We start from the raw sequence: 23426 nt of genomic DNA on the forward strand, positions 1-23426 counted from the left end.
CTGGGCCGACAGTTACATGTCGGGCGGCACCTAATTAATTAGTATGTTTATTTCGGCTTCTTTCTTAGAGATGTGCTGTGTGCCTCCTGGCTACCGCTGGACCCCTGCGTGCTTCGTGGTAATGTATCTGTCAGCGGCCTGGAGGATGGGGGCCACTGCACCACCCCAGCCCGTGACGACTCAGTCTAACACACCATCATCAGTGTGCTCTGCGCTGTCTTCCCAATTCCAGTAAGTGATACTACACTGTACATACAAACATTTGTACATTATTTCTATTTTATATAGGCTGTATATTTTTACGTATTACTTGGTATGATTTGGCAGCTTCATAGCTTAAAGGTTACTGGAGAGAGTGTTTTTGTCAACAATGCTTGCATGACATTTTCTGCCGAGAGCGCTTGCGTGAAATTTTCGCTTCGGCGAACAGTCCTGCCAATGATTGTGGAAAAGTATTTCTGCTTTATATAGGCTGTGTATTTATCATATTATTCCTGCTTTTATTATACGTTACTGTTATTTTAGGTTTTATGTGTTATTTGGCATGATTTGGTAGGTAATTTTTTGGTCTGCGAACGCTCACAAAATTTTCCCATATAAATAAATGGTAATTGCTTCTTCGCTTTATGACATTTTGGCTTACGAACCGTTTCATAGGAATGCTTTACCTTCGGATGGCGGGGAAAACCTGTACTCTTTCATGTTTAATTTTATCATGTGTTAAAAGTGTTCTCCACCAGGTGTTGGTAATAGATTTTGTGATCGTTGTATGTCTGTATTTTCACTTCATTAGTGGCAGATTGCTTATAAATATTGGTGAAAAGTCACTAAATAGGCCAATGTTCATAAAGGTTAATTTTTGATTGAAGGATGCAATCTGATCACACCTCTCAAAATATTGCTTGAACTAAATATATCATGAGTTGTTTGATCAATTGCTCATAATGGTAATTCTAACCTGGAATGCTTTGTTTTGAATTAGAAATTTGAGATGTGTGAGGGGTGATTCATAAATTCGTGGCCTAAGGTAGAAAGAGTCAATTTTAGAAAACCTAGCACATTTATATTTCCTACATTTACACACTTAGTCCAGTGGTCGTGGAGCATACGGATCCCTTCTTTGTAGAAGTCGGAGTCTTGGACCTCCAGGAGTGGTCCACAGCAGGAGTGATTGATAAGTTTGTGACCTAAGGTAGAAGGAAATGAGTTATTAACTTCAAACTTTCTGCATAATCACTCAGAGTTGAACTGCTTGCGCATGTAACAAGAGCTGTATAACTCATATCAGTTTACCGTAGGCCACGAACTTATCAATCACCCCACGTAGGTTAACTTTGTGTTACTGCAAAGTACTGAATTTCTCTCATTTACTGTTAAGTAACTGAGTATAAATGAGTAAATCTGTAAAGCAGAGCTCTTTTGTATTCACAGTCCTTGTTTCGAAGTGAAGAATCCAATCCAGCAATGCAAAACTGTTTTGTAGCCAAATCTCTTAGTCTTAAAGTAAAGCTGGTCTCCAAACTGGACTCAGTAATGTCATTTGTTAACTTTGTTTACTGTCAGTCGTACTACCTCTGTACTGGAATTTTGAAGCAATTATTTTACTGCTAAATGTATAATTGAGACTGTGTTCAAAATGGAAATTTTGTCTTGGAGTGTTAGTTTATTCTAAAATATTTTAGTTACCAGTTTTGTAAGCAGGAGTGCATAGCTTATGACATGGTCTGTAAGATTTCAAATTATCTTTCAAAACAGGATATTTTGATAAACTGCCGCCGTGCTGCTACTTCAATCGCTATCTGCCCTTTGATGCCGTACTACTTATCTGTTGGTTGCTCGGATAGTTCTGTGAGAATATATGATCGAAGGATGCTTGGCACAAGGGCTACAGGTTTTTAATTCCTCATTTTGTCATGCAAAATAAAAGCCTTTTTAACAGTACACTCAACTAAAATGTAATCAATGTGTTTGATTTAATTAAATGCATGTGGTAACTTCCATTAGGAAAATGTAATTGGAGCAAATTCATAATATAAATGTTAATAAATGAAGGACATATAAAAGCATAGTGCACCTGAAATGTGAACAAGAACACATACTGGAGTGGTGGCATTATGTTGTTATGGCTTTTAACCTCAAACAAGATTTCTGACTTGGTAGCAACAAAATTTCTGATAAACTGTAAACTATAGTACATGTAAAATCTATGCATCATCCCTCTCAGAACTATTTTTGCACAGGAGGTGAAATATTCTGGAGAGAAAAGGATGGTTAAGGAAATGTGGATAGACTTCAGTAGCAATACTGCAGGAGGAATAAAAGCCATTATGATTGATAATCAGACTATATCTGGACAGCTTGATTGGAAGCAAAGAACAGAGAATGCTACATCAGGATTAGTAGATGAACTAGAAATCATAAATGTTTTTAAAGTGAAACAGTGAAATGGACGATATTTTGAAGATTTGAAGAAAGACAGTGCACTTAATGGACAGGAAGAAGCAAAGAAAACTTTCTCCTATAAAATTCTGTTGAATAACATTTATCTGTTTCATTGCAGGCAGTTACAATGCACGTGCAACTACTGGAATGTGTGCAAGATTTGTACCTCCACATCTTACCAATAAATCTTGTCGAGTTACGTCCCTCTGTTACAGTAATGATGGACAGGACATTCTTGTTAGTTATTCCTCAGATTATATTTACCTTTTTGATCCCTATGATGATCAAGGACGTGAGCTTAAGCTCCCTTCTACAGATGAGAGAAGAGAACCAGAGGTAGGTAATTTTGTATGTTTTGGTGTGGGAGGGGGAAGTCTTTCTCTTGAACCAGTGCATAAAATACATGGTCTCAATTATATTTCTGGTCAGTGTCAGCTCTCAGGATGATTAATCCCCATTGAGAGTTTCTGCTGATTTTCCTTGTAACAGACTTTTGAGAAAGTTCTTTCTAAAAAACAACAACTAGGCTTTATCTTTTGGACACAGTGGCACCAATGGCAGTGGTTTAATATTAAAAGTCATAGAAAAGTACAGCACAAAATCAAACTCTTTGGCACAACTAGTTCGTGCTAAACTATTTAAACTGCTTACTCCTGTTCACCTGTACTGGTACATTAGCCTCCATATCACTACTATCCATGTACCTATTCAAACTTTTAAATGTTGAAATCAAGCTTGTATGCATCACTTTTGCCACAGTTTCAGGACCCTCTGAGTGAAGACGTTTCCCCTCGTGTTTCCCTTCAATTTTTCACTTTTCACCCTTAACCTATGCCCTGTGGCCATAGTCCCACCTAACCTTAGTGGAAAAAGCTTGCTTGCATTTACCATGTCTAAACCCTTTATAATTTTGTATACCTCTATCAAATCTCCTCTCAATCTTCCACATTCCAAGGAATAAAGTCCTAACCTATTAAATCTTTCCTTATAACTCACATCCTCCAGAACCGGCAATATTCTTGAAAATTTTCTCTGTACTCTTTCAACCTGATTTACGTCTTTCCTGTAGATAAGTGACCAAAACTGCCAACAGTACTCCGAATCAGGCCTCGCCGATGTCTTGTACAACTTCAACATAACTTCCCACCTCTTGTACTCAATATTTGATTTATGAAGGCCAATGTGCCAAAAGCTTTCTTTGTGATCCTATATATCTGTGATGTCACTTTCAAAGAACTATAGACTTGTATTTCCAGATCCCTTTGTTCTACCACTTTCTTCAGTGCCCTAATGTTCACTGTGTAAGATCTACCCTGGTTGGTTCTACCGAAGTGTAATACCTGGCACTTGTCTGCAAGCCGTGATGGCCTTTTTCTCTGTCACCTCCACCCTCAATCTTGGTGTCATCTGCAAATTTGATGATCCAATTAACCACATTATCATCCAGATCATTGATATAGATGACAAACAACAGCATACCCAGCATTGATTCCTGCAGCACTCCACTAGTCACAGACCTTCAGTCAGGGAGGGAAGCATCTACTACCACTCTGTCTTCTCCCATAAAGCCAACTTACTACCTCACCTTGAATGCCAAGTGGCTGAACCTTCTTGATCAATCTCCCATGTGGGAGCTTATCAAATGCCTTACTAAAGTCCACGTAGACATCAACTGCCTTGTCTTCATCAATTACCTGGTAACTTCCTTGAAAAGCTCTAGAAGATTGTCTACCACGCATGAAGCCATGCTGACTATCCTTAAGCAGTCTGTGTCTATCCAAATACTTGTAGATCTGGTCTCTCAGAATACCTCCCCACCACTGGCATCAGGCTCACTGACCTATAATTTCTGGTTTGTTTTTTTTTTTTAAGAGTCTTCCTTGAACAGCGGAACAACATTGGCTACCCTCCAATCCTGTGGTACCTCACCTGTCACTAAGGATGATTTAAATCTGGCAATTTCTGCACTTGCCTCCCGCAGAGTCCAAGGGAACACTGTGTCAGGCCCTGGGGATTTATCCGCCTAATTTACCCCAGTACAGCAAAGGCTTCCTCCTCTGTAATCTATATCAGGTCCATGAGGCTGATGCCACTTTGCCTCACTTCTGTAGAGTGTGTATCCATCTCCTGAATAAATACAAATGTAAAAATATGTAAGATCTCTTCCATCTCTTTTGACACCACAGATGGATTACCATCCTGATCTTCCAGAGGACTAATTTTTGTCCCTTACAATCTTTTTGCTCTTAACATATCTGTAGAGTCCCTTAGGATTGTCCTTCACCTTGTCTGCTAGGGTAACCTCATGCCTTCTTTTAGCCCTCCTGATTTCTTTTGTTCTCTTGCATTTCTTATACTCCATAAGCATCCCATTTGTTCCTACCTGCGTATACCTGCTATGCACTTCCTTTTTTTTTCTTAACTAGGGTCTCAATATCTCTTGAAAACCAAGTTTCCCTACACCTGTTATCTTTACCTTTTATTATGACAGGCACATTTAAGTTTTGTACTCTCAGAATTTCACTTTTGAAGGCCTCCCTCTTTTCAAGTATACTTTTTCTGATGCCATCACATTGGCCTTTCTCCAATTTAGAATCTCAACCTGTGGACCAGACCCATCTTTTTACATATTTACTTTGGAACTAATGGCATTGTGATCACGAATGCAAAGTGATCCCCTGCACAAACTTCTGTCACCTGCCCTGTCTCATTCCCCAACAGCAGATCAAATATTGCATACTCTCTCGTTGGGACTTCTATGTACTAATTAAGGAAATGTTCCTGATACATTTGATGCAAATCTATCCCATGTAGTTCTTTTATAGTATGGGAGTCCCAGTCAATATTTGGAAAGTTAAAAACATCTACTATGCAGTCTGCAATCTCTCTGCAAATTTGTTCCTCTTAGGTCCCTTGGACTATTGGGTGGTCTGTAATATAGCCCCATTAACATGGCCATACCCTTCTTATTGCTCATTTCCAGCCATAACGCTTCACTAGACAGGTTCTCCAGTCTGTCCTGACTGAGAACTGCTGTGACCTTTTCCTTAACGAATAACATCACCCCTCCACCTTTTATTAAGAAATTGAGTATAATAGGACATTATTTTGTATCTATTTTTAATAATTTCAATTTTTTAAGATCTTGTAACTCTGTTGATGGACCAACATTGATTTTAAAATGGTAATATTTCAAATAATCCATTTTTGGTTTTATTTTAATTGTTCCTATTTATTACACATGAATGTTTTTAAAACAAACTCTTAACAAGAAAATAATCTTTTAAAACATTGTCTAATTGTGTAGGTTCATCACACATTTTCAATTCAATTTTCCATTAAGTGCAATCAAAACACAAAAAGCTATTTTTTTCAATATTTCATCTATTTCATTGGTTGAATTAATGCTCGGGCAGCAACTGGGATACTACTTGGCATAATTTTACAGGAAAAGCATTTCTGCATGGATCTAATTTAACTTTATCTTGTGCATTAGCATAATTTTTTTGTTTGAAATGTGAGGATTGAGTTCTTAAACCAGATGTCTCCGAATGGAACTCATCATAGGCCAGCGAAAGCAAAGCCAAAGTCTTGTTCGCTGGCATTGCTGAATTGATTTCTATTATTGTACCACGCCTGATGGTTCTAGACAAAATGCTGGTCTCCCTGTTTAGGAGTCCCTGTATCCACAAACGAAAGTGATTTATTGAATTAGACCACAAACCAGACTTTGTCAGGATGAAGATTTGATATCACATTCAGCCCTCCAAAATACCATTTGTTTCCACTGACATCAGCTTGCATGCTGTACCATTTTCAACCAAAAGTGATGAGGTCCATCTCACTTCCTACTGTAATCCCTGCCACCAAAGATGCCAATATTCACCTAATTCTGTTCAGTCTTTGTGACCTCAAGAAATGGCTTACGCAACTGTCAAGACTATTTGACCAGGCAACATCCTGGCTGTAGTACTGAAGAACTGCACTCCAGAACTAGTAATACATCTGGCAATGCTCTTAGTTACAATATTGACATCTGCCTAACAGTGTATAAAACAGCCCTGGGTAGGTCTTGTTGTACAAGAAAAAAAGTAGAACACATACACACAGCTAATAATCGCCCAGTCAGTTTACTCACAGTATCAACAAAGTTATCAAAGTTGTAATCAACTTTCTAAACAATACCTACTTAATTACTGATAACCTACACAACCAGTGACAGGTACCCTGGTAAAATTTAAGATAGTGAACATCAGTAGGAAAACATTCTATTGATTAGTATCATACTTTACAAAATGTTATGGATATGTAGTCAGTCTTCGCAGCACATGACATCCCTACAGTAGTCCTCAGGGCAGAGTGCTAAGTCTAACCATCTTCAGGTGTTTTGCCAAGTAAGAAGTGAGGTCCTGAAGTAGGATTGACTCAAAATGTCAACTGTTAATTCATTTCCATTGACCTCTTGAGGTCCTCCAGCATTTTGTTTGTGTTGCTGTGGATTTCCAGAACCTGCAGAATCTCTTGTGTTTAAGAAGCGAGGATGTTCGCTGATAATAACACGATGTTTAATTCCATTCATACTCCTCAGCAAATGGAGCTGTCTATGTTTGCATGCACTGTGGTTTTGTTCAGGCATGGGCTGATAAGTAGTATGTATCATTCATGCCAACTTCTTAAGGGCAATTAGAAATGGATGGTAAATGCTGGCCTTGCCATTAGTGCCAAGATCTGGGAAAATTGCAAGAAAAATATGTATATTTCAGTGTGGTACTTTTTAACAGAAAGGTACAAGAATGTTTATTAGGAGCCATAGTAGTATTTTTCAACAGACTAAAACTGAATGCATTACTGTCCTCTATTAGAGTTTCCCTTGATAGTCTTTGCAAGGTCACCCGCTCAGGCATCTGTGTTTGTAACATGCCTAATATTTGTTTACCAAAGTGAATTCATTTCCAGGAACACCAACAGCACATGATTATTGGTTCACATTCTGTTTATAGAACAGCTGTTGGAGGTAATAGAAGAAATCAACTTCTGAAAAGCCCCATTGTGATTAAACTGTATTTTAATGAAATTCATATGTTGGTTATATTGTGTATTTGATATGATCCTTTGATTTATAATACCTATTTTGTAGAAACTTAGAGATGATATTAAGAAATGGACTGCTTCACCTCACTAGTTGTGTCCATGTTTTAAACTTTGCCATTTAAATTTCTATATCTATTTTAAAGTGGTAGAGCAGACTATCAACTATTTAATTTATAATTTAGTGAAATTGGCTGTTCTATTAACAGTCATCAATTGTTTTTACATTCACTGACAGTAGAAGCAAATAATCAAAGCTTCATGGCACATCTGTGTATGTGACTGAAATTATGCCTTCCAGTTTATAAGGATGCAAAGAAGCACTGTAAGTGAAATTCTTCCATCTGTTAATGACAGAATAATCATGTAGGGTTTCTAAGAAAGCATTTCTTATAATATTTCCAACAGTTATTCTATAAGCCTTTTTAAAAATGTTTAACATGTATAATTATGCAGTAAACTGTGAATAAGGGTCTAAGTCCAGGTTTTTTATTTTTATTTTCACTTATCACCTTATAGCTTGAACCCCTTCCCTCCATCCACCTTCTTATTCTGGCTTCTTTCGCCTTCCTTTCCAGTCCTGATAAAGAGTCGCAGCCCGAAATGTTGACTGTTTATTCACTTCCATAGATGCTGCGTGACCTGCTGAATTCCTGCAGCATTTTGTGTGTCTTGCTCTGAATATCCAGCATCTGCAAAATCTCTTGCGTTTATGTTTTTTTTAATTCTTACTGATTTGTACATTTTTCATTGTTTTTAAGCTACAAGTTATCTTTCAACTACTTACTTATTGTTATCCAGTGAGAATACATATATTCTCTCTTGCTCACCAAGAAATTTCAGGAATTGACTTTTTAATAACTTCTCCACCTACCCTCCCCCCCCCCCCCGCAAAAAAAACGGCACAAATGGTTGACCAGGTCTCTTAGGCCTCTGGGCTGTTATGGAGAAGACAGAGTTATCAGTTCAATCAGAAGTACCCCTCAGTTGCTCTTTTACTGACCTGCTGTACATGACTGAGGATCATCCATCTCTCCCACAATCAAACACCCTTACAAGTTCCAATCTGCCATTGACATACATTTAGTCTTCCAGTATAGACCCTAACCCACACCCTAGATCCTTTTCTCTCCTCCAGCATCCGTAGTTCTTTCTGATCTTTGAATGTGCCTTTTTAGTTTTTTGTGGCTGACTCAGGACCGGGAATTGAAAAGATAAAATGATAATCAGGACCTGCCTTGTATAAACTTAGGAAGGTCCATTTTTCTGCACTTTCTAAATGTAAGTTGGCCTGTTGTGGAAAGGATATAAGATTGAGTGCAAGTTCCAGTGTAGTGTTTTGAAGGTACATATTGTGGATTGGGTGTTTGTTGTGGGTGTTACTGGAGGAGCTATAGTTAGTGGCTGGTTGTTTAATTGAAGCAGATTTGGCCACTTGATCGAGAGATCAGAACTCATTAGTGGCTGGTCATGTTGAGGGAGATAGAGGATCTTGAATGGAAGAAATGTTCCTCAAGGCTAAAACTAAGTAATTTAGCAGGTGATGTCGTCTGCTGCTGTGCTAACGGTACCCTTAGATTGCCCAATGATTGCACTTCCCCTCTCCCCCTCCACCCACTCTTCCCAGCTAATGTCTATATTCCCCAGCAAAGTCCAGAGGAGTGTTACACAGGGAATGATATCATGAAATACCTGAAGAGATTTCTGCAGAGATGTGAAACAATTGGTAATGGTCATTATTCTGCTTCATATTGGGGATCAAGTTATTTTTAATTTTATTGATGCTTTAAGGAAGCATTAGTCTTTCATGGTGGAATGTCTGAACACATTTTCTTTTAAAGTAGGATGTCTAGGGCAATGTGAGGGATTTTTAGTGATTAAGTTACAAATCTTGTGAATATTGGGAAAGCAAAGCTGAATAAACTGCTTTTCAGTCATCTATCAAACGTAGAAAGGTGTAATGAATCCCAATCAGTGTTTAGTGTAGAGCATGAGGCTTTACATAAAATTACATGAAAGAACAATTTATGCACTTTTGAATGTTATTATGGCTTGGGTACTAACAGCATGCTATTAATGTAGAAAAAGATGTTTGAGGTTAATAATCTTGTTTTGAAATAATAGAATCGTCCTTTCATTTTCATTCTGATTTCTTACATTTATATCTAGATCCGGCAGCCACCTGTTAAACGACTCAGGCTTCGAGGGGATTGGTCTGATACTGGGCCAAGGGCAAGACCAGAGAGTGAGCGAGAACGTGAAGGTGAGCACGCTTCTTTCATTAAATTTAGATATATTTAATGAAAATAAATCAGGGTGAATAAGTCTTAGATTTTATTCACAAGCTATCCATTTTAATTGTAGCAGTATTTTGTGTTTATTTACAAAAAATTACTCCCTTTGAACCAAATGTTAGATTAAATGGCTGAAACACTGGCTTCTTCAAACTTCCAAAAGTTGTATTAAATTAATAGAAAGCAAAAGAGATTTAACTTAATTTGATGCTGTGGTACAGTAAAGTGTATAGATTTACAGATTAGCAACTTTTAGGAGTGAATTACAAGCATGAAATTGCATTAAATACAGTGGATTCTGGTTAATTGGGCAGTCACTTATTTGGGACAGCTCTTAAAGAGAAAAACCAATGGAGAAAACAGCTGGGATTCCCTTCATTTATGTGGGACACTATAAGCACTTAATTGGGACAGGAGACTGTTGCCAAACAGTTTCTAACTAGGATCAGATGAGTGCACTTGTGTCGACGTTAGACACTACATCGTGCATAGAGTGAACAGTTTTTAAATTGCATCAGTTGCATGCAAAAAGTAGTTTTTTTTGTCACTGATAGTTGGCAAGAAATAAACAGTAAGACAATTCAGAACTGTGTAGTTCACTGCGGTTTCAAGCATTTGGGGTTGGAGATAGCAGAAACGACTGGGAGTAAAAATGAAACAATTTCACTATAAGTTAGGAATTACATAGAATTTGAAGGTATTGGCAATCATCTTGAATGTTATAATGACAATGAAGATTTAGAGGATGCAATAGCATTATTGAATGCAGTCCATTATCTACACAAGGTATCTGCACTGATTTTGTTCATTTACAGTAAATCAAAAGAATGCATACATTGGATGAATTCCTCCAATGATAACTATCAGGAACTAACTTCCATTCAGGACCCCAAATAGTCCTTCCTGGAGAGGCAGCACTTTACCTGTGAATTTGTTGTGTCCAGTGCTTCTGATATGGCCTCCTCTACAATGGTGAGATTTGTCATAAATTAGGGAACTGCTTCATTGAGCACCTCCACTGTGTCCACCACAAGTCATCCATGGCCTGTTCTTGTGCCATGATGAGCCATCCTCAGGGTGGAGGAGCAACACCTTGTATTGAGTCTGGATAGCCTTCAACCTGATGGCATGAATATCGATTTCTCCTTCCATTTAAAAAAAAAAATAAAATCCTTCCCCCCCCGCCCCCCTTCTCTGTCCTCTTACCTCTTCTCATCTGCCTGTCCTCTTCCCCTGGGTCCCCCTCCTCCTTCCCTTTCTGCTATGGTCCACTCTCCTCTCTTATCAGATTTCTTCCACTATGTCCCTTTACTACCTGTCCTGACTTCACCAATCACCTTATCACCTTCTAGCTATCCTCCTCCCCCCCCCCCACCTTTCTATTCTGGTATCTTTCCCCTTTCCTTTTCAGTCCTGAAAAAGGGTCTCAGCCCAAAATGTTGACTGTTTACTCTTTTCCACTGATACTACTCGACCTGCTGAGTTCCTCCAGCATTTTGCGTGTGTTGCTTTGGATTTCCAGCATCTGCAGAATTTCTATTGTTTATTATTAGGAACTAATCCACAGTTTTGTGGTAATATAGGACTATATTCTAATTTGTTCTGTATTTCATATATATAATTTGTTATACTGTTAAAAGGTAGATTGTCTTTTTTATATCTTTTTATTAACTATTTCCATGAAACTTCTGCTAATTGGGACAGGCACTTAATTGGGCCAAAATGTACTGGTCCCGATGTGTCTCAATTAACTGGAATCCACTGTATTTTTATTTTGCTTTCTAACTACATTTTCAGTCATTGACTGGTTTGCAGATATTTTGTAGGACTAAATGGTTGCAATTCCTTGATATATCTTTTCAACTTTGTGTCCAAAGAGTTACATAGTAATGTATAGTTCTCTCCAGAAGTGATAAAAGTCAGAGCTTATCCTCGTATGAGAGGTAGAGAGGTTAACACAGCTTTTTATCCATAACTAACTATACAAAATGGAATTTTAATAAATAAAAGAACCTACTTTTTGTTAAATACAGAGTGCTAGTGATGACCATTTGCTTCGTTTTAGAGTCATACAATAATACAGCATGGAGAGAGGCTGTTTGACCCAGCTGATCCATGCTATCTACAGCATTATGTTTGCTTAGTCACACTTGCCCATGATAGGCCCTTAGCTCTTTAATCCCCATCTTTCCAAGTACCTATCTATATGCTTCTTAGAGGTTGCAATTATACCTGCCTCAACCACTTCCTCTGGCAGCTCATTCCAGGTACTTACTACCCCCTGTGGAAAGAAGTTACTTCTCAAATTTCTTTTAAATCTCTCTCCTGTTATCTTGTATAAGTGCCATCCAGCTTTGGATTCCTTAACCCTAGAGAAAAGACTGTGACTGTCCATCCTATCCAGACCCTCATGAGTTCATAAACTTCTGTGAGGTTACCCCTCATTCTCCTGTGCTCCAGGGAATAAAAATCCTGTGTGACCAATCTCTCCCTATAACTCACCCCTCTAGTCCAGGCAGCATCATCATAAATCTCTTCTGCACCCTCTCCAGTTTGACAATCTATTTTCTATAACATGGTGAGCAAAACTGTACATGATCTAGGAGTGGTCTCACCAATGACTATAACATAATGTGCCTACTCATAAGCTTTACCACCTTGTCTACTTGCACAGATGCTTTCAGCAAACTCTGCACTTGTACTCCCAGGTCTCTCTGTTCCACAAAATTCATCAATGCACTGTCATTCATGATATAAATTCTACCCAATTTTAACTGCCCAAAATGAATCACCTTACATTTGTGTTCAAATCCATTTTCCATTTCTCAGCCCATCTCCCTAACTGATCATGATCTCTTTGTAATTCATTGTAATATATCAACAAGACCCCCTAATACAGTATTATTAGTAAACTTGCTAATCATGCCATGTACATTCATATCCATATTTTTTACATAAATCATGAATAACAAAGGTCACAACATTGACCTTTGGATACTCCACTAGATACAGGTTTCTGGTCAGAGAATCAACCTTCAACCATCACCCTCGGCTTCTTATCATTGGGTCAATTCTGAATCCACGTCACCAGCGCCCCCTGAATCCCATGCCACCCTGTCATAAGGGACTTTGTCAAAGGTGTCAATGAAGTCTATATGGACAGTATTCACTGTCCTACCTTCATCTATATGCTTAGTTACCTCTTTGGAAAAACTCCAAGGAACTGTCAGACATGACTTCCCATGCTTGAAACCATGCAAACATTATGGATGTGTTATGTTGCCGCCAGAATGTTTGACACTTGCGGGCTGTCTCCAGCATATCCTTGGGTCGTGTTGGTTGTTAATACAAACATGCATTTATTTCTATGTTTTGATGTACATGTAATAAATAAATCTGAATCTGATCAGGCCTTAACTGTGCAAGTGATGGTAGATCTTATCCCTCAGAATTCCCTCCAGTAACTTATCTAAAGACAGGCTCACTGTAATTCCCTGGCCTGTCCTTGCGACCATATGGAACAATAGTACAACATTAGCCACTCTCGAATCACCAGTGGCGAACAATGAAGAAAATATCTCTACAATGGCCTTCGTTGATTTCTTCCCTGGCCTACCATAAGGACTGGAGAGTGCTCCCGGTCAGGCCTTGAGGATTTGCCCACCTTAAGTGTGATTCAGGACTGCGAATACCTCCTTCCCCATGATACACGTATAAACCAAGACCTCACCATTTATCACCCTCACTTCTTTATACCCATGATATTCTCCTTAGCAAACACACAGGAGAATAAACATTAAAAATCTCAGACATCTCCTGTGACTCCACACATAAGTGGCCCTGATGGTTTGTAGGAGGACTTTGTCACTCCCTAGTCACTCTTTAATTGTTAATATAACTGAAAAACCTCTTGAGATTATCTTTAACCTTGCCTGCCAAATCCATTTCATACCCTATCTGCACTCCTAATTTTCCTCTTAAGCATGGTATAAAACTTTTTATTTGACAATGGATTCATTTGTACCCAGCAGCCTAAATGTGATGTATACTTTGTTCTTTTCCTTGACTAGAGCCTTGCTTTCTCTCTTCAGCCAGGATTCTCTGAACTTGGTATGTTTACCCTTCCATCTGTACAGGAACATGTCGCCCCACTCTTGATATGTCCCTTAAAGTCTCTGATTTGCCAACTGTTTGTTTGCCTTTAAATAGCATCTCAAAATGGACCCCAACTAGATCCTGCCTATGCTCTGAAAGTTGGCCCTGCTCCAGTTCAGGACTTTAACCTGTGTACCTGTTCTCTTTTCATAATTATTAATGCTAATAGAATTGAGGTCACTGGAGCCAAAATGCTCTTCAGCTACCACTTCTTCAATTACTTGGTCTACTCTGCTCCCTAAGAGGAGGTCCAGTACTGCACTTTCGGAAGTGGGTTTCTCTGTATATTGTGTGAGGAAACTGTCTTGGATGTACTACACAATTTCTGCACTATCTGCCCCTTTGCTCTTTGTTGCTTAGTCAATACGAGAAAAATTGAAATCTCGGACTAGTACAACCCTGGTATTCCCTTCAGGCAATTTCTCAACACATCTGCTCAAGTTCCTGCTGACTATTGGAGTTGTATAAAGCTTTACCAAGGTCATGAGTCAAACCACTTCACAGGGAGATCAGGACTTGGCCAGAAGGTGCTGCTTCAGTGTTGTAAGATTGCAGAGAAAACGTGGTCTGGAGAATACTCGGAAATCTATAATTATTGTGTCAACATGTCAACATTGATGAATATTTATCTATTTATTTATTAATATACAGCACAGAGTAGGCCTTCTGGCCCTTCAAGCCGTGCTGCCCAACAATCCCCCAATTTAATCCTAGTCTAATCATGGGACAATTTGCGATGAGCAATTAACCAACCAACTGGTATGTCTTTGGACTATGGGAAGAAGCTGGAGTACCCGGAGGAAACCCATATGGTCATGGGGAGAACATACAAACTCCTTGCAGGCAGTGGTGGGAATTGAACCAGAGTCGCTGGTACTGTAAACCATTGTGCTAACCATTATGCTACCATGCCACCCATATGTGACTGGCTACATAGGGAAGTGCATTGAGGACATTACTGTGATTAAACTACACTGCTAGGGCAAACCAGAAACCATTGCTGACTGCTGAGGTTCATGCACTGCTTTCAGATCAGGGTCAGGATGACTCTAAGGTCAGCAAGAGCTGGCTCTCCTGTTCCATTAGGAAGCAGAAGTGTGGGTAGTACTGAAAATCCACAAACACTTTTGTGACACCAGGGATACGTGATGCATGTGGTAAGGTGTACAAGCTATAACTGATTATAAAACCATTCTGCGTTTCAATGACAGCAATACCTCCCTTCCTGATAGGCTGAATGCTTTCTATGCATGATTGTGACATCGAGGGAAGCCCCCTCTTTTCCTGAAGAACGGGCACCCTGTCTGGCCGCAGTCGAGGTGAGGAGGACCCAAGCCAGGGTAAGCTCACGCAAGCTTCAAGGCCTGTCAACGTACTTGGTCAGGTGCTGAGAGACTGTGCAGTTCAGCTAACTGAGGGCATAACGGATATGTTTAATATCTCTCTGAAACAGCCCACTGTCCCTGCAGGCTTCAAGGCAGCCACCACCATTCTGGTGCACGAGAGCAATGGTAGCTGGTCTAAATGATTATCTCCCAGTGGCACTGACTTCAACAATCATGAAGTGCCTTGAGCAGTTGGTAATAAATCATATAAAATCCCACCTTCCAGTTACATTGGATCCTTTCCAGTTCACCTACCGCTCAAACTTGTCCACTGACTGTGCTGTAGTCTCAGCCCTCCACTCCGTCCTGTCCCACCAAGAAAATGATGCCTTGTACGCCAGGATGTTGTTCATTGACTTCTGCTCAGCATTTAACATGACCATCCCTCAGAGACTGGTGGGTAAACTATCCTCAGAGGGACTCAACAACATCAACTGGCTGTTGGACTTCTTGATGGGAAGGTTCCAATCAGTCCAAGTTGGCAGTGACATCTCAAGCTCCGTTACGCTGAGCCCTGCAGGGTTGTGTGCTCAGTCCGCTGCTGTTCACGTTGCTGAATCACGACTACGCTGCCAGATTCAGCTCAAACAACATCATCAAGTTCGTTGGTTGGCCTCATCTTCAACAATGATGAGTCGGCAAACGAACTACTACTACGTCGACTCAGGCCTAGGGGGCCGGCATCAGGCACAATGACAGACTCTCCACTTCTCCCTCTCCCTCAACAGCGTGTTCAGTTCATCTACATTCGCCACATCGCTGTCTTCTAGGAGCGTGTTGACCATAGTCTTGGGAGGGCGCCCAGGGTTCATCCTCCCTTGCTTGGGCTCCCATATGATGACTAGGCTGGCAAGTAGCTTGGAGTGGCGTAGACAGTGCCCTGCTAGTTGCAGTGTTCTCACCTCGATTTTAGTGGTGAACATAACGAAGAAGAGGTATAAAGGCCTGTCAAATTGTGACAGCAGCAACCCGAGTCTCAGAGTGGACAAGACAAGAGATGATTGTGTTCTTCAGCAAAGCAAAGATCAACCGCTCTCCATTGTGTATCAATGGCTCAGCAGTGGAGAGAGGGAAAAGCACAAAGTGCGCACATAATGGATGATCTAACCTGGACCTACAACACCACCTCGCTAGTTAAGAAGACACAGCAGAGTCAACACTTCCTGTGGAGACTGAGCCATGCAGTGCTCTCCACCCCTCATTCTGATAACTTTCTACAGGAGCACCATCGAGAGTGTCCTGTTTAGCTACATCATGTTTACGTACAGAAGCTTCAAGGCATTGGACCACAAGACCCTACAGAAGACAATAAGTACTGGCGAGAAGATCATTGGTGTCTCCCTCACTTATTTGTGATATTTATGGGAAGTATTGCAGGTGAAAGGCCCAAAACATCATTGAGGATCCCTACCACCCATCCTACAATCTTTTTGACCCACTGCCATTGGGAAGGATGTACAGAAGCATCAAGACTATGATCACCAGACTGGGTAACAGCTTCTTCCCTCAGGCTGTGAGACCAGTGAATACCCTGCCACCACTGAGGTCTCATCACCAGGATAGCAAGCTGTTTACTGTACTGTTCACCTGTGCTATTCTTTGCTGCATGAATTTGAATTATATTTTATTAACTTATAGTATATTTTGGTTTATGTGCTGTGTGTAATGTGTCGTGTAGGTGCACCATGGTCTGAAGGAACATTGTTTCATTTACTTATATATATGTACAGTCAGATGACAATAAATGTGAACTTGAAGATGACTGTCTCCTTATTTCTAAATTCTATCCACGTAGCTTCATTAGATGATCCATCAAGAATATCTTACCTAAGCATTATTGTTGTGTTTCCTTATGAAAAAGAAAACACCACTTCCACTCTTATCTGTTCATACGTCACACCTAAAGCATCAGTATTCTGGAACATTGAGCTGCCAATCCTGTCCTTCTCTCAGTTATGTTTCTGTTGTGACCACAATATCCCAGTTCTGGAGGCAATCCATGCCCTCAGTTCATCCACCTTGCCTGTTAGAAGCTACGTGCATTGATATAGATGCAATTTAAAACAAAAGTGCTATCTGCGCTTTTAGTGTGAGCATAGCAATACTGATTTCTATGCTTTATATTTTTTGATTGTTGCACATATCCCTGTCTTTTCAGTAACTGCTCTCTTGAGTCGCACTCCTCTTCCAATCTAGTTAAGCCCTCGCTTGTGGTAAAAGCAAATTTTCCTGTTAGGTTATTGCCCCTCCCCCCCCACATCTAGTTCAAGTGCAATCTCTCCTGCCTGCAAAGGTCACCTCCATCCCAATTGTCCAAAAACTTGAATCCCTTCTCCTGTACCAGCTCTTCAGGCTTACCTTTGTATTCAGCATGCAGCACTGGAAATAATGCAGTGATCACTATCCTCATGGTCCTCTGTTTTAATTTCTTACCTAATTACTAGGACTTAATTCTGAAGGACTTCATCCCTTGTTCTATCTATGTCATTTGTACCAGCATGTACAACGACATCTGGCTGCTTGCTGTCCCCCTCAAGAATTTTCTGCAGCCACTCTGAGGCATCCTTGTCCCTGGCATTCATGAGGCAGCAACACTGTGGCATCTCTTGCAATGCCATAGAATATCCCGTCTGTCCTCTGCACTATCAAGTTTCCTATCACTATCACCTTGTCTGACTGCACCCTTTCCCTTGAGTCTTAGTTCCAGAGACCTGACTACATTTGTTAGCCCCTGAAAGAACATCCCCTCCAGCAATATCCAAAGAGGTATACCTATTATATACGAGGAAACCTGCAGATGCTGGAATTTCAAGCAACACACATCAAAGTTGCTGGTGGAATGCAGCAGGCCCGGCAGCATCTATAGGAAGAGGTACAGTCGACGTTTCGGGCCGAGACCCTTCATCAGGGTGTCTCGGCCCGAAACATTGACTGTACCACCAGCACTTTTTGTGTGTGATACCTATTATATACTTGAGTATGACCACCTCACTGACAGGATCATGTTGGAAGCACTCAGCCTAATTTTGATTGGCTTTTCCTCAACTTAGTGTGTCAAAGACAGGTCTTGTCATTCAACAGCCTAAATATTTCTGTAATATTTCAGTGCTGAGAGGCTCAAGGGAAATTTAGACAGGGGTCATTGAAGGACTCTTTGGCTGTGAAGAGGGCTTAGAGAACAAATATGTTTTTATTTTTGGCTACCATAGGATTATCAGGGAGGGGTCAAGGACAAGAAGGAATGGTCTCAACATCAAGGGACAAATGAGGGGCGAGCAGGAGCTGATAAGGCAGAAGCCATAGCAGCACTGAACTAAAATGTCCCAGCAGTAATGGCATAAAGTTGTCTTCAACAACTTCCCAACTCAGAAACACACAGTCATCCTGCACTGATCACTTTTCATCTTTTATTGCTGCTGCTTCACATGTTTATTCAATCACTTTATTTATTATAGTAGAGCTGGTAACATTATACTGTCTTACATAACTATGTATCTCACACTATATTTCAACCTGTTAACTTGCATTAACATTTGGTGACTGAATGTATTGGATTGTAACTATATGTAGTGTGTTTTGCACCTTGGTGTGATGTTTTGTTTAGCTCTATACACAAGTATGGTTGAATGACAATAAACAAACTGGAGAAAATCTCTGAAGTAGAGTAAACTGAAAGCAAGACTTCTGAGAGTCGGAAAAGCTATATTTGTTCTTTTGTATTGTATAGCAAATTATAAATTGTTCTGCAAGAAATACGTGGCACAATTCTATCTGTAGGTCCATGTTAATTAGAATATTTAAAACTGGTAGTCATGAAATTAGATGATTTAATATTGTGGTGATAGTACTGCCTACAAATGAGATTCCATTTCCTCTGTTGAGGTCACCCATCATTTTTAATGTAGAATACAAGAGGAACGAACATCTATAACAGATATAAGTTCAGGACACGCCAAGTTTGTTCTCTAACTTTAACTTCCAATATTGAAACACATTGGTCCAAATGTTAAAAGATCAGGCACCTTGTCTGGAACTACTGTCTGCAGGACTCCTATGCCTCTACTTAAAGGGGTCAAATGAGGTCAGCTGATTTTGCTGATTCACCAACTGTTTTCAGGTGGCAAGTTCCACTCCATGTCTAGGCCCTGAAGTGCAGTGAAAAGGTTCTGCTTTTGAACTTCTCTTGACAGTCGATTACAAAAGATGGAGTATAAGCAAGAGTTTTGTATTCTGCCAGAGCTAATTTGGATTTTAGAGTTTTTTTTATGGTTCTAGTATACCGGAATGTTTTAATGACTATTGAAATTGAAGTAAGAATGGATAATAATTACTAAGTATTAAAAATTGTTAATTAAAAATACATTAAAGTGGGATGATAGCGTAGCAGCTAGCGTAATGGTTTCCAGTGCGAGTAATCAGGTTTCAATTCCTGCCACTGACTGCAAGTTTATATGTTCTCCCCGTTCTCCAAGTGCTCCTGTTTCCTCCCACAATCCAAAAACACAAGGATTAGTACATTGAAGGCATGCTATGTTGATGCCAGAAGCATAGCCAATATTTGCTATGTTGGTCATTGACACACACTATGCTTCAATGTATATCTGACAAATAAAGCTAATCTTTAGAAATAATTCAATGCAATAGACTGGACTAAAACACCTCTTAATCTGCAGGCCTAGATTCCCTTTTGGAATCAGTGATATCAGAGTCCAGTGGCAGGTCTGAAAGGCACTCACTCTGAGAGATAATATTTATCCTTCTTTCACCACCCCCCACCCCCCACCCCCCAAAGCTTGAAATTGGGGAAGTGCAGCAAGTGTGAGATCCACCCTGAAACTCCTGTAGAGCCTATTGATGGAACGTTGCGATGGGTTTGGCCCCATCAAATCTTTCATTAAGTCTTACACTCACTGCGTGTATACAGTATGTTAGTCCTGGAATTACTTCAGTTCAAATGGCAAGATGCCAACCCTTTCTTTAGAACTGCCAGTAAGACTTGGCCTAATAACAAGCTTGTAAACACACATGTAAGGATTTATAATATGCTCAAGGAGAAATTAATCCAAACGATGAGCTTAATATATGTTTGAACTGTGCAAGAATTACCTTATTGGGCAAATGTATCAAAACGGACTGCGGGTCACTATACTCAGTTTAGGCCCTCAGAAGTCATTTTCCTCTTCTTGCACTGCAGGTATTATATCCTCTTTGTAGCAATATGGCCCTCAAATAAAAACTATAAAGCTTCATTGAAAAAAGACAGAGTTTCCTGTTGCTTGCTGCTTATTATTGCTCGGTTAGAGTAGTTAGTTTTCCCCATAATTTCTGCTGCAATTGAATTAAGGGGACTTATTTTTTTTTTGGAAAGTGGAGTGGAAACCATGGTTCTCAACATTGGTTGGAAGCATTGCTGAAGACTTGATCATGGCTTTGAGACATCTGATCATACGAACTTTACAAACTAGGGAAAATCTTTTGCAAATCTTGAGCAACACACAAAATGGTGGAGGATCTCAGTAAGTCAGGCAGCATCTATGGAGGGGAATAAATTGTCAAAATTTTGAGCCGAGAGACAGGTCTCAGCCCATAATATCAATTGTTTATTCCCATCCATAGGTGCTGCCTGTCTTGGAATACTTTTATATTTGTTGTACAATGAGTTCCAACAACGAGCAAGGGAGGAGAATAAAAATAGAAATGGTTTCTCCCCCCCCCCACCTCTCTTATATACCCAGAGGCTTACAAGGAGGATGTCAATCCTCATGCTAAACACAAAGTCTTATGTGAATGTAATTGCTACTCAGTGTGAAGCATGTGGTGGAATTTTGGTCTCGGGTATAGAATTAAGCCCTAAACCAGTTTGTAATTACTAAAAGGATTAGTAATTACAAAGGAGGGACATTAATTACTCATTAAAGTCACCTTTGCAGATATTTCTAGCCTAAGGTTTGGAGCATCCTGAATTATTGGAGTGAAACCATTTGCTTATGGGTGCTTTAACTATGGACCCCTCTGAGGAGAGATACTGACTTATTTTAAGTATGCAGGGATGCCAGCCACTGCTATATCAGCATAACATTATTAAGCATACTGAAAAATATTGCATTCCCTAAATTGGTGTGTGCTTGATCAATGCTAAAGTCTTAAATTGTTTTTAACAAAGCAGAATCAAACAATACACAATTGATATATCATGATATTATTCAATTCAGTTAAGTGCCCTATTTATGTGACAACTTACACTTTTGCTTGAATAGGAGCAAACAGCCTAGTTTAAATTGTGGATCTCCCCAGAAGCCTAGCAAAATTTGCTTTTATTACTGTTCACAAGCTGCCTTGGGATGTGTGTTTGTAAGAACTGATACCATTTACTATTGCTGTTCTGCAAGGTGGCACAGTAGTGTTGGGAACTATGCAGGTGGTCTTCAGCTCGTCTTTGTTGCTGTGTGCGATTACATACTTGATTCTGATCAATTTTGTATTTTTTTCTGAGGAAATTGCAATTCAGCACTAGTTCCAAATGTACTGGTATCTGGCAAACCAAAAATGGATAAAACCAATTTCATATCCTTAAGAAGAAAATACCCACAAATATTTTTCTTCAATATTTCAGGAGAACAAAGCTCTAATGTGTCACTCATGCAACGCATGTCAGATATGTTATCCAGATGGTTTGAAGAAGCTAGTGAAAATGCCCAAAGCAGCTTAAGAGGAAGGGGAAGATCAAGATCCCGAGGTACATCGCCATAGTCACTAAATACGTGTATGTACATTATTGTGCATTGCTGCTAACTATATCATTGAAAAGCAGCCATTTACCAGAGTATTTTATTATGAACTGTTATCTCATTTTGTCATTATAGATGTTCTTTGAGCTTTTTTTTCATTCTGTAAGAGCTTAAACAAAAATCAAAAAGGGAAGTTTTCTAATGGTCAAAATAAAATAATTAAGCATTGGAATGAAAGAACTCTGAAAAGATTATTGCTTTGACTATTTCAGGGGTACTCATGGAGTTAAACACTCAAAGACTGCAGAAGATAATCATCCTCAATCAATGTAATTGCGTAATAAAGATAGAAGATATTAAAACATTATAGATATGATGGTATAAACATTCTCAAAGTGGAACATTTTACTTTTGTCATTTGTGAAATATTTAAAATACTCTTAGTTTATACTGGCAGTTGTGAAGAATTTGTAAAAGAGTGGAAGTGGGTACTCCTCACATCTAAATGAAATTATGAAGGTTAATTTCTGGTGTTTAAGAAATCTCATTTCACATAGCAAATTTTTGCAAGTTATAATTTGTACCAAGATGTGGTACAATTAAGAGTCAATTTTAGTATTCTCATCTTCACCTGGATCTCATCTTCAATGAAGATAATAAAACAATTATCTCTTGTGATTATGTATTGTAGTTTCTGTAACATAGTAAAACAGACTTGCATAACTTACAGATGCTTATTTAGAAAATAAAAAGAGGAAATAGCAGTATAATTGACAAAACATTTGCTTCAGGATGGGAGGGATGTAAGGACAGGTAGTGGGCATCAGGAAGAAAGTTAAATGTAGGGCCTGGCTAGGTAAAGCCACAGATACTATAGATGCCAGTAGTGAGATGAGGGAGAGGGATGCAGGAATGGTCTGATTTGGAGAGTACGAGACAGAGGAGATGAAAGGGAAGGATAAGGCCACAGAGTATGAATTTTAAATTTGAAACAGCAACATCAATCTAGGCAAAGATGAGGGTTATGAGAAATTAGGTTGAATGCTTAAGAGATGATGGAATATCTTTTCTGTAGGAATTGTTTGTTATTGTTTAAAATAATGTAGTACATGAAGCTTTTAGTGCAAGTGAAAATTTTAACTTAAGAATTTCAGTTTTGATGATTGTATGTAATATCTGAATTTTGGGCGTTCTTAGGGATTTTATAGCATCATATATTCCTACAGACTGTTCTCCCTATATCAGGCGTCCCCAACCTTTTTTGCATCGCAGACTGGTTTAATATTGACAATATTCTTGCTGACTGGCCGACCGGGGTGGTGGTGTTAAACACG

The 23426-nt window shown here is 39.4% G+C and overlaps 1 protein-coding gene across 7 annotated transcripts in view; it reads left to right on the forward strand.

The window, feature by feature from the left end:
* The window catches only part of dcaf6 (ddb1 and cul4 associated factor 6), a 175882-nt gene that overhangs the window by 23318 nt on the left and 129138 nt on the right, over positions 1-23426 (forward strand). For 6 of the 7 annotated variants that reach the window (XM_072260404.1, XM_072260408.1, XM_072260403.1 and 3 more), the window contains exons 6-9: positions 1756-1891; positions 2561-2778; positions 9700-9793; positions 21978-22100. In XM_072260404.1, coding sequence (XP_072116505.1) covers positions 1756-1891; positions 2561-2778; positions 9700-9793; positions 21978-22100 — 571 coding nt within the window. The remainder of the gene's footprint in view (positions 1-1755; positions 1892-2560; positions 2779-9699; positions 9794-21977; positions 22101-23426) is intronic. The other variant, XM_072260406.1, reaches the window with a different exon arrangement.

The sequence above is a fragment of the Mobula birostris genome, chromosome 6, assembly GCF_030028105.1.
Source record: "Mobula birostris isolate sMobBir1 chromosome 6, sMobBir1.hap1, whole genome shotgun sequence".
Lineage (NCBI taxonomy): Eukaryota > Metazoa > Chordata > Chondrichthyes > Myliobatiformes > Myliobatidae > Mobula > Mobula birostris.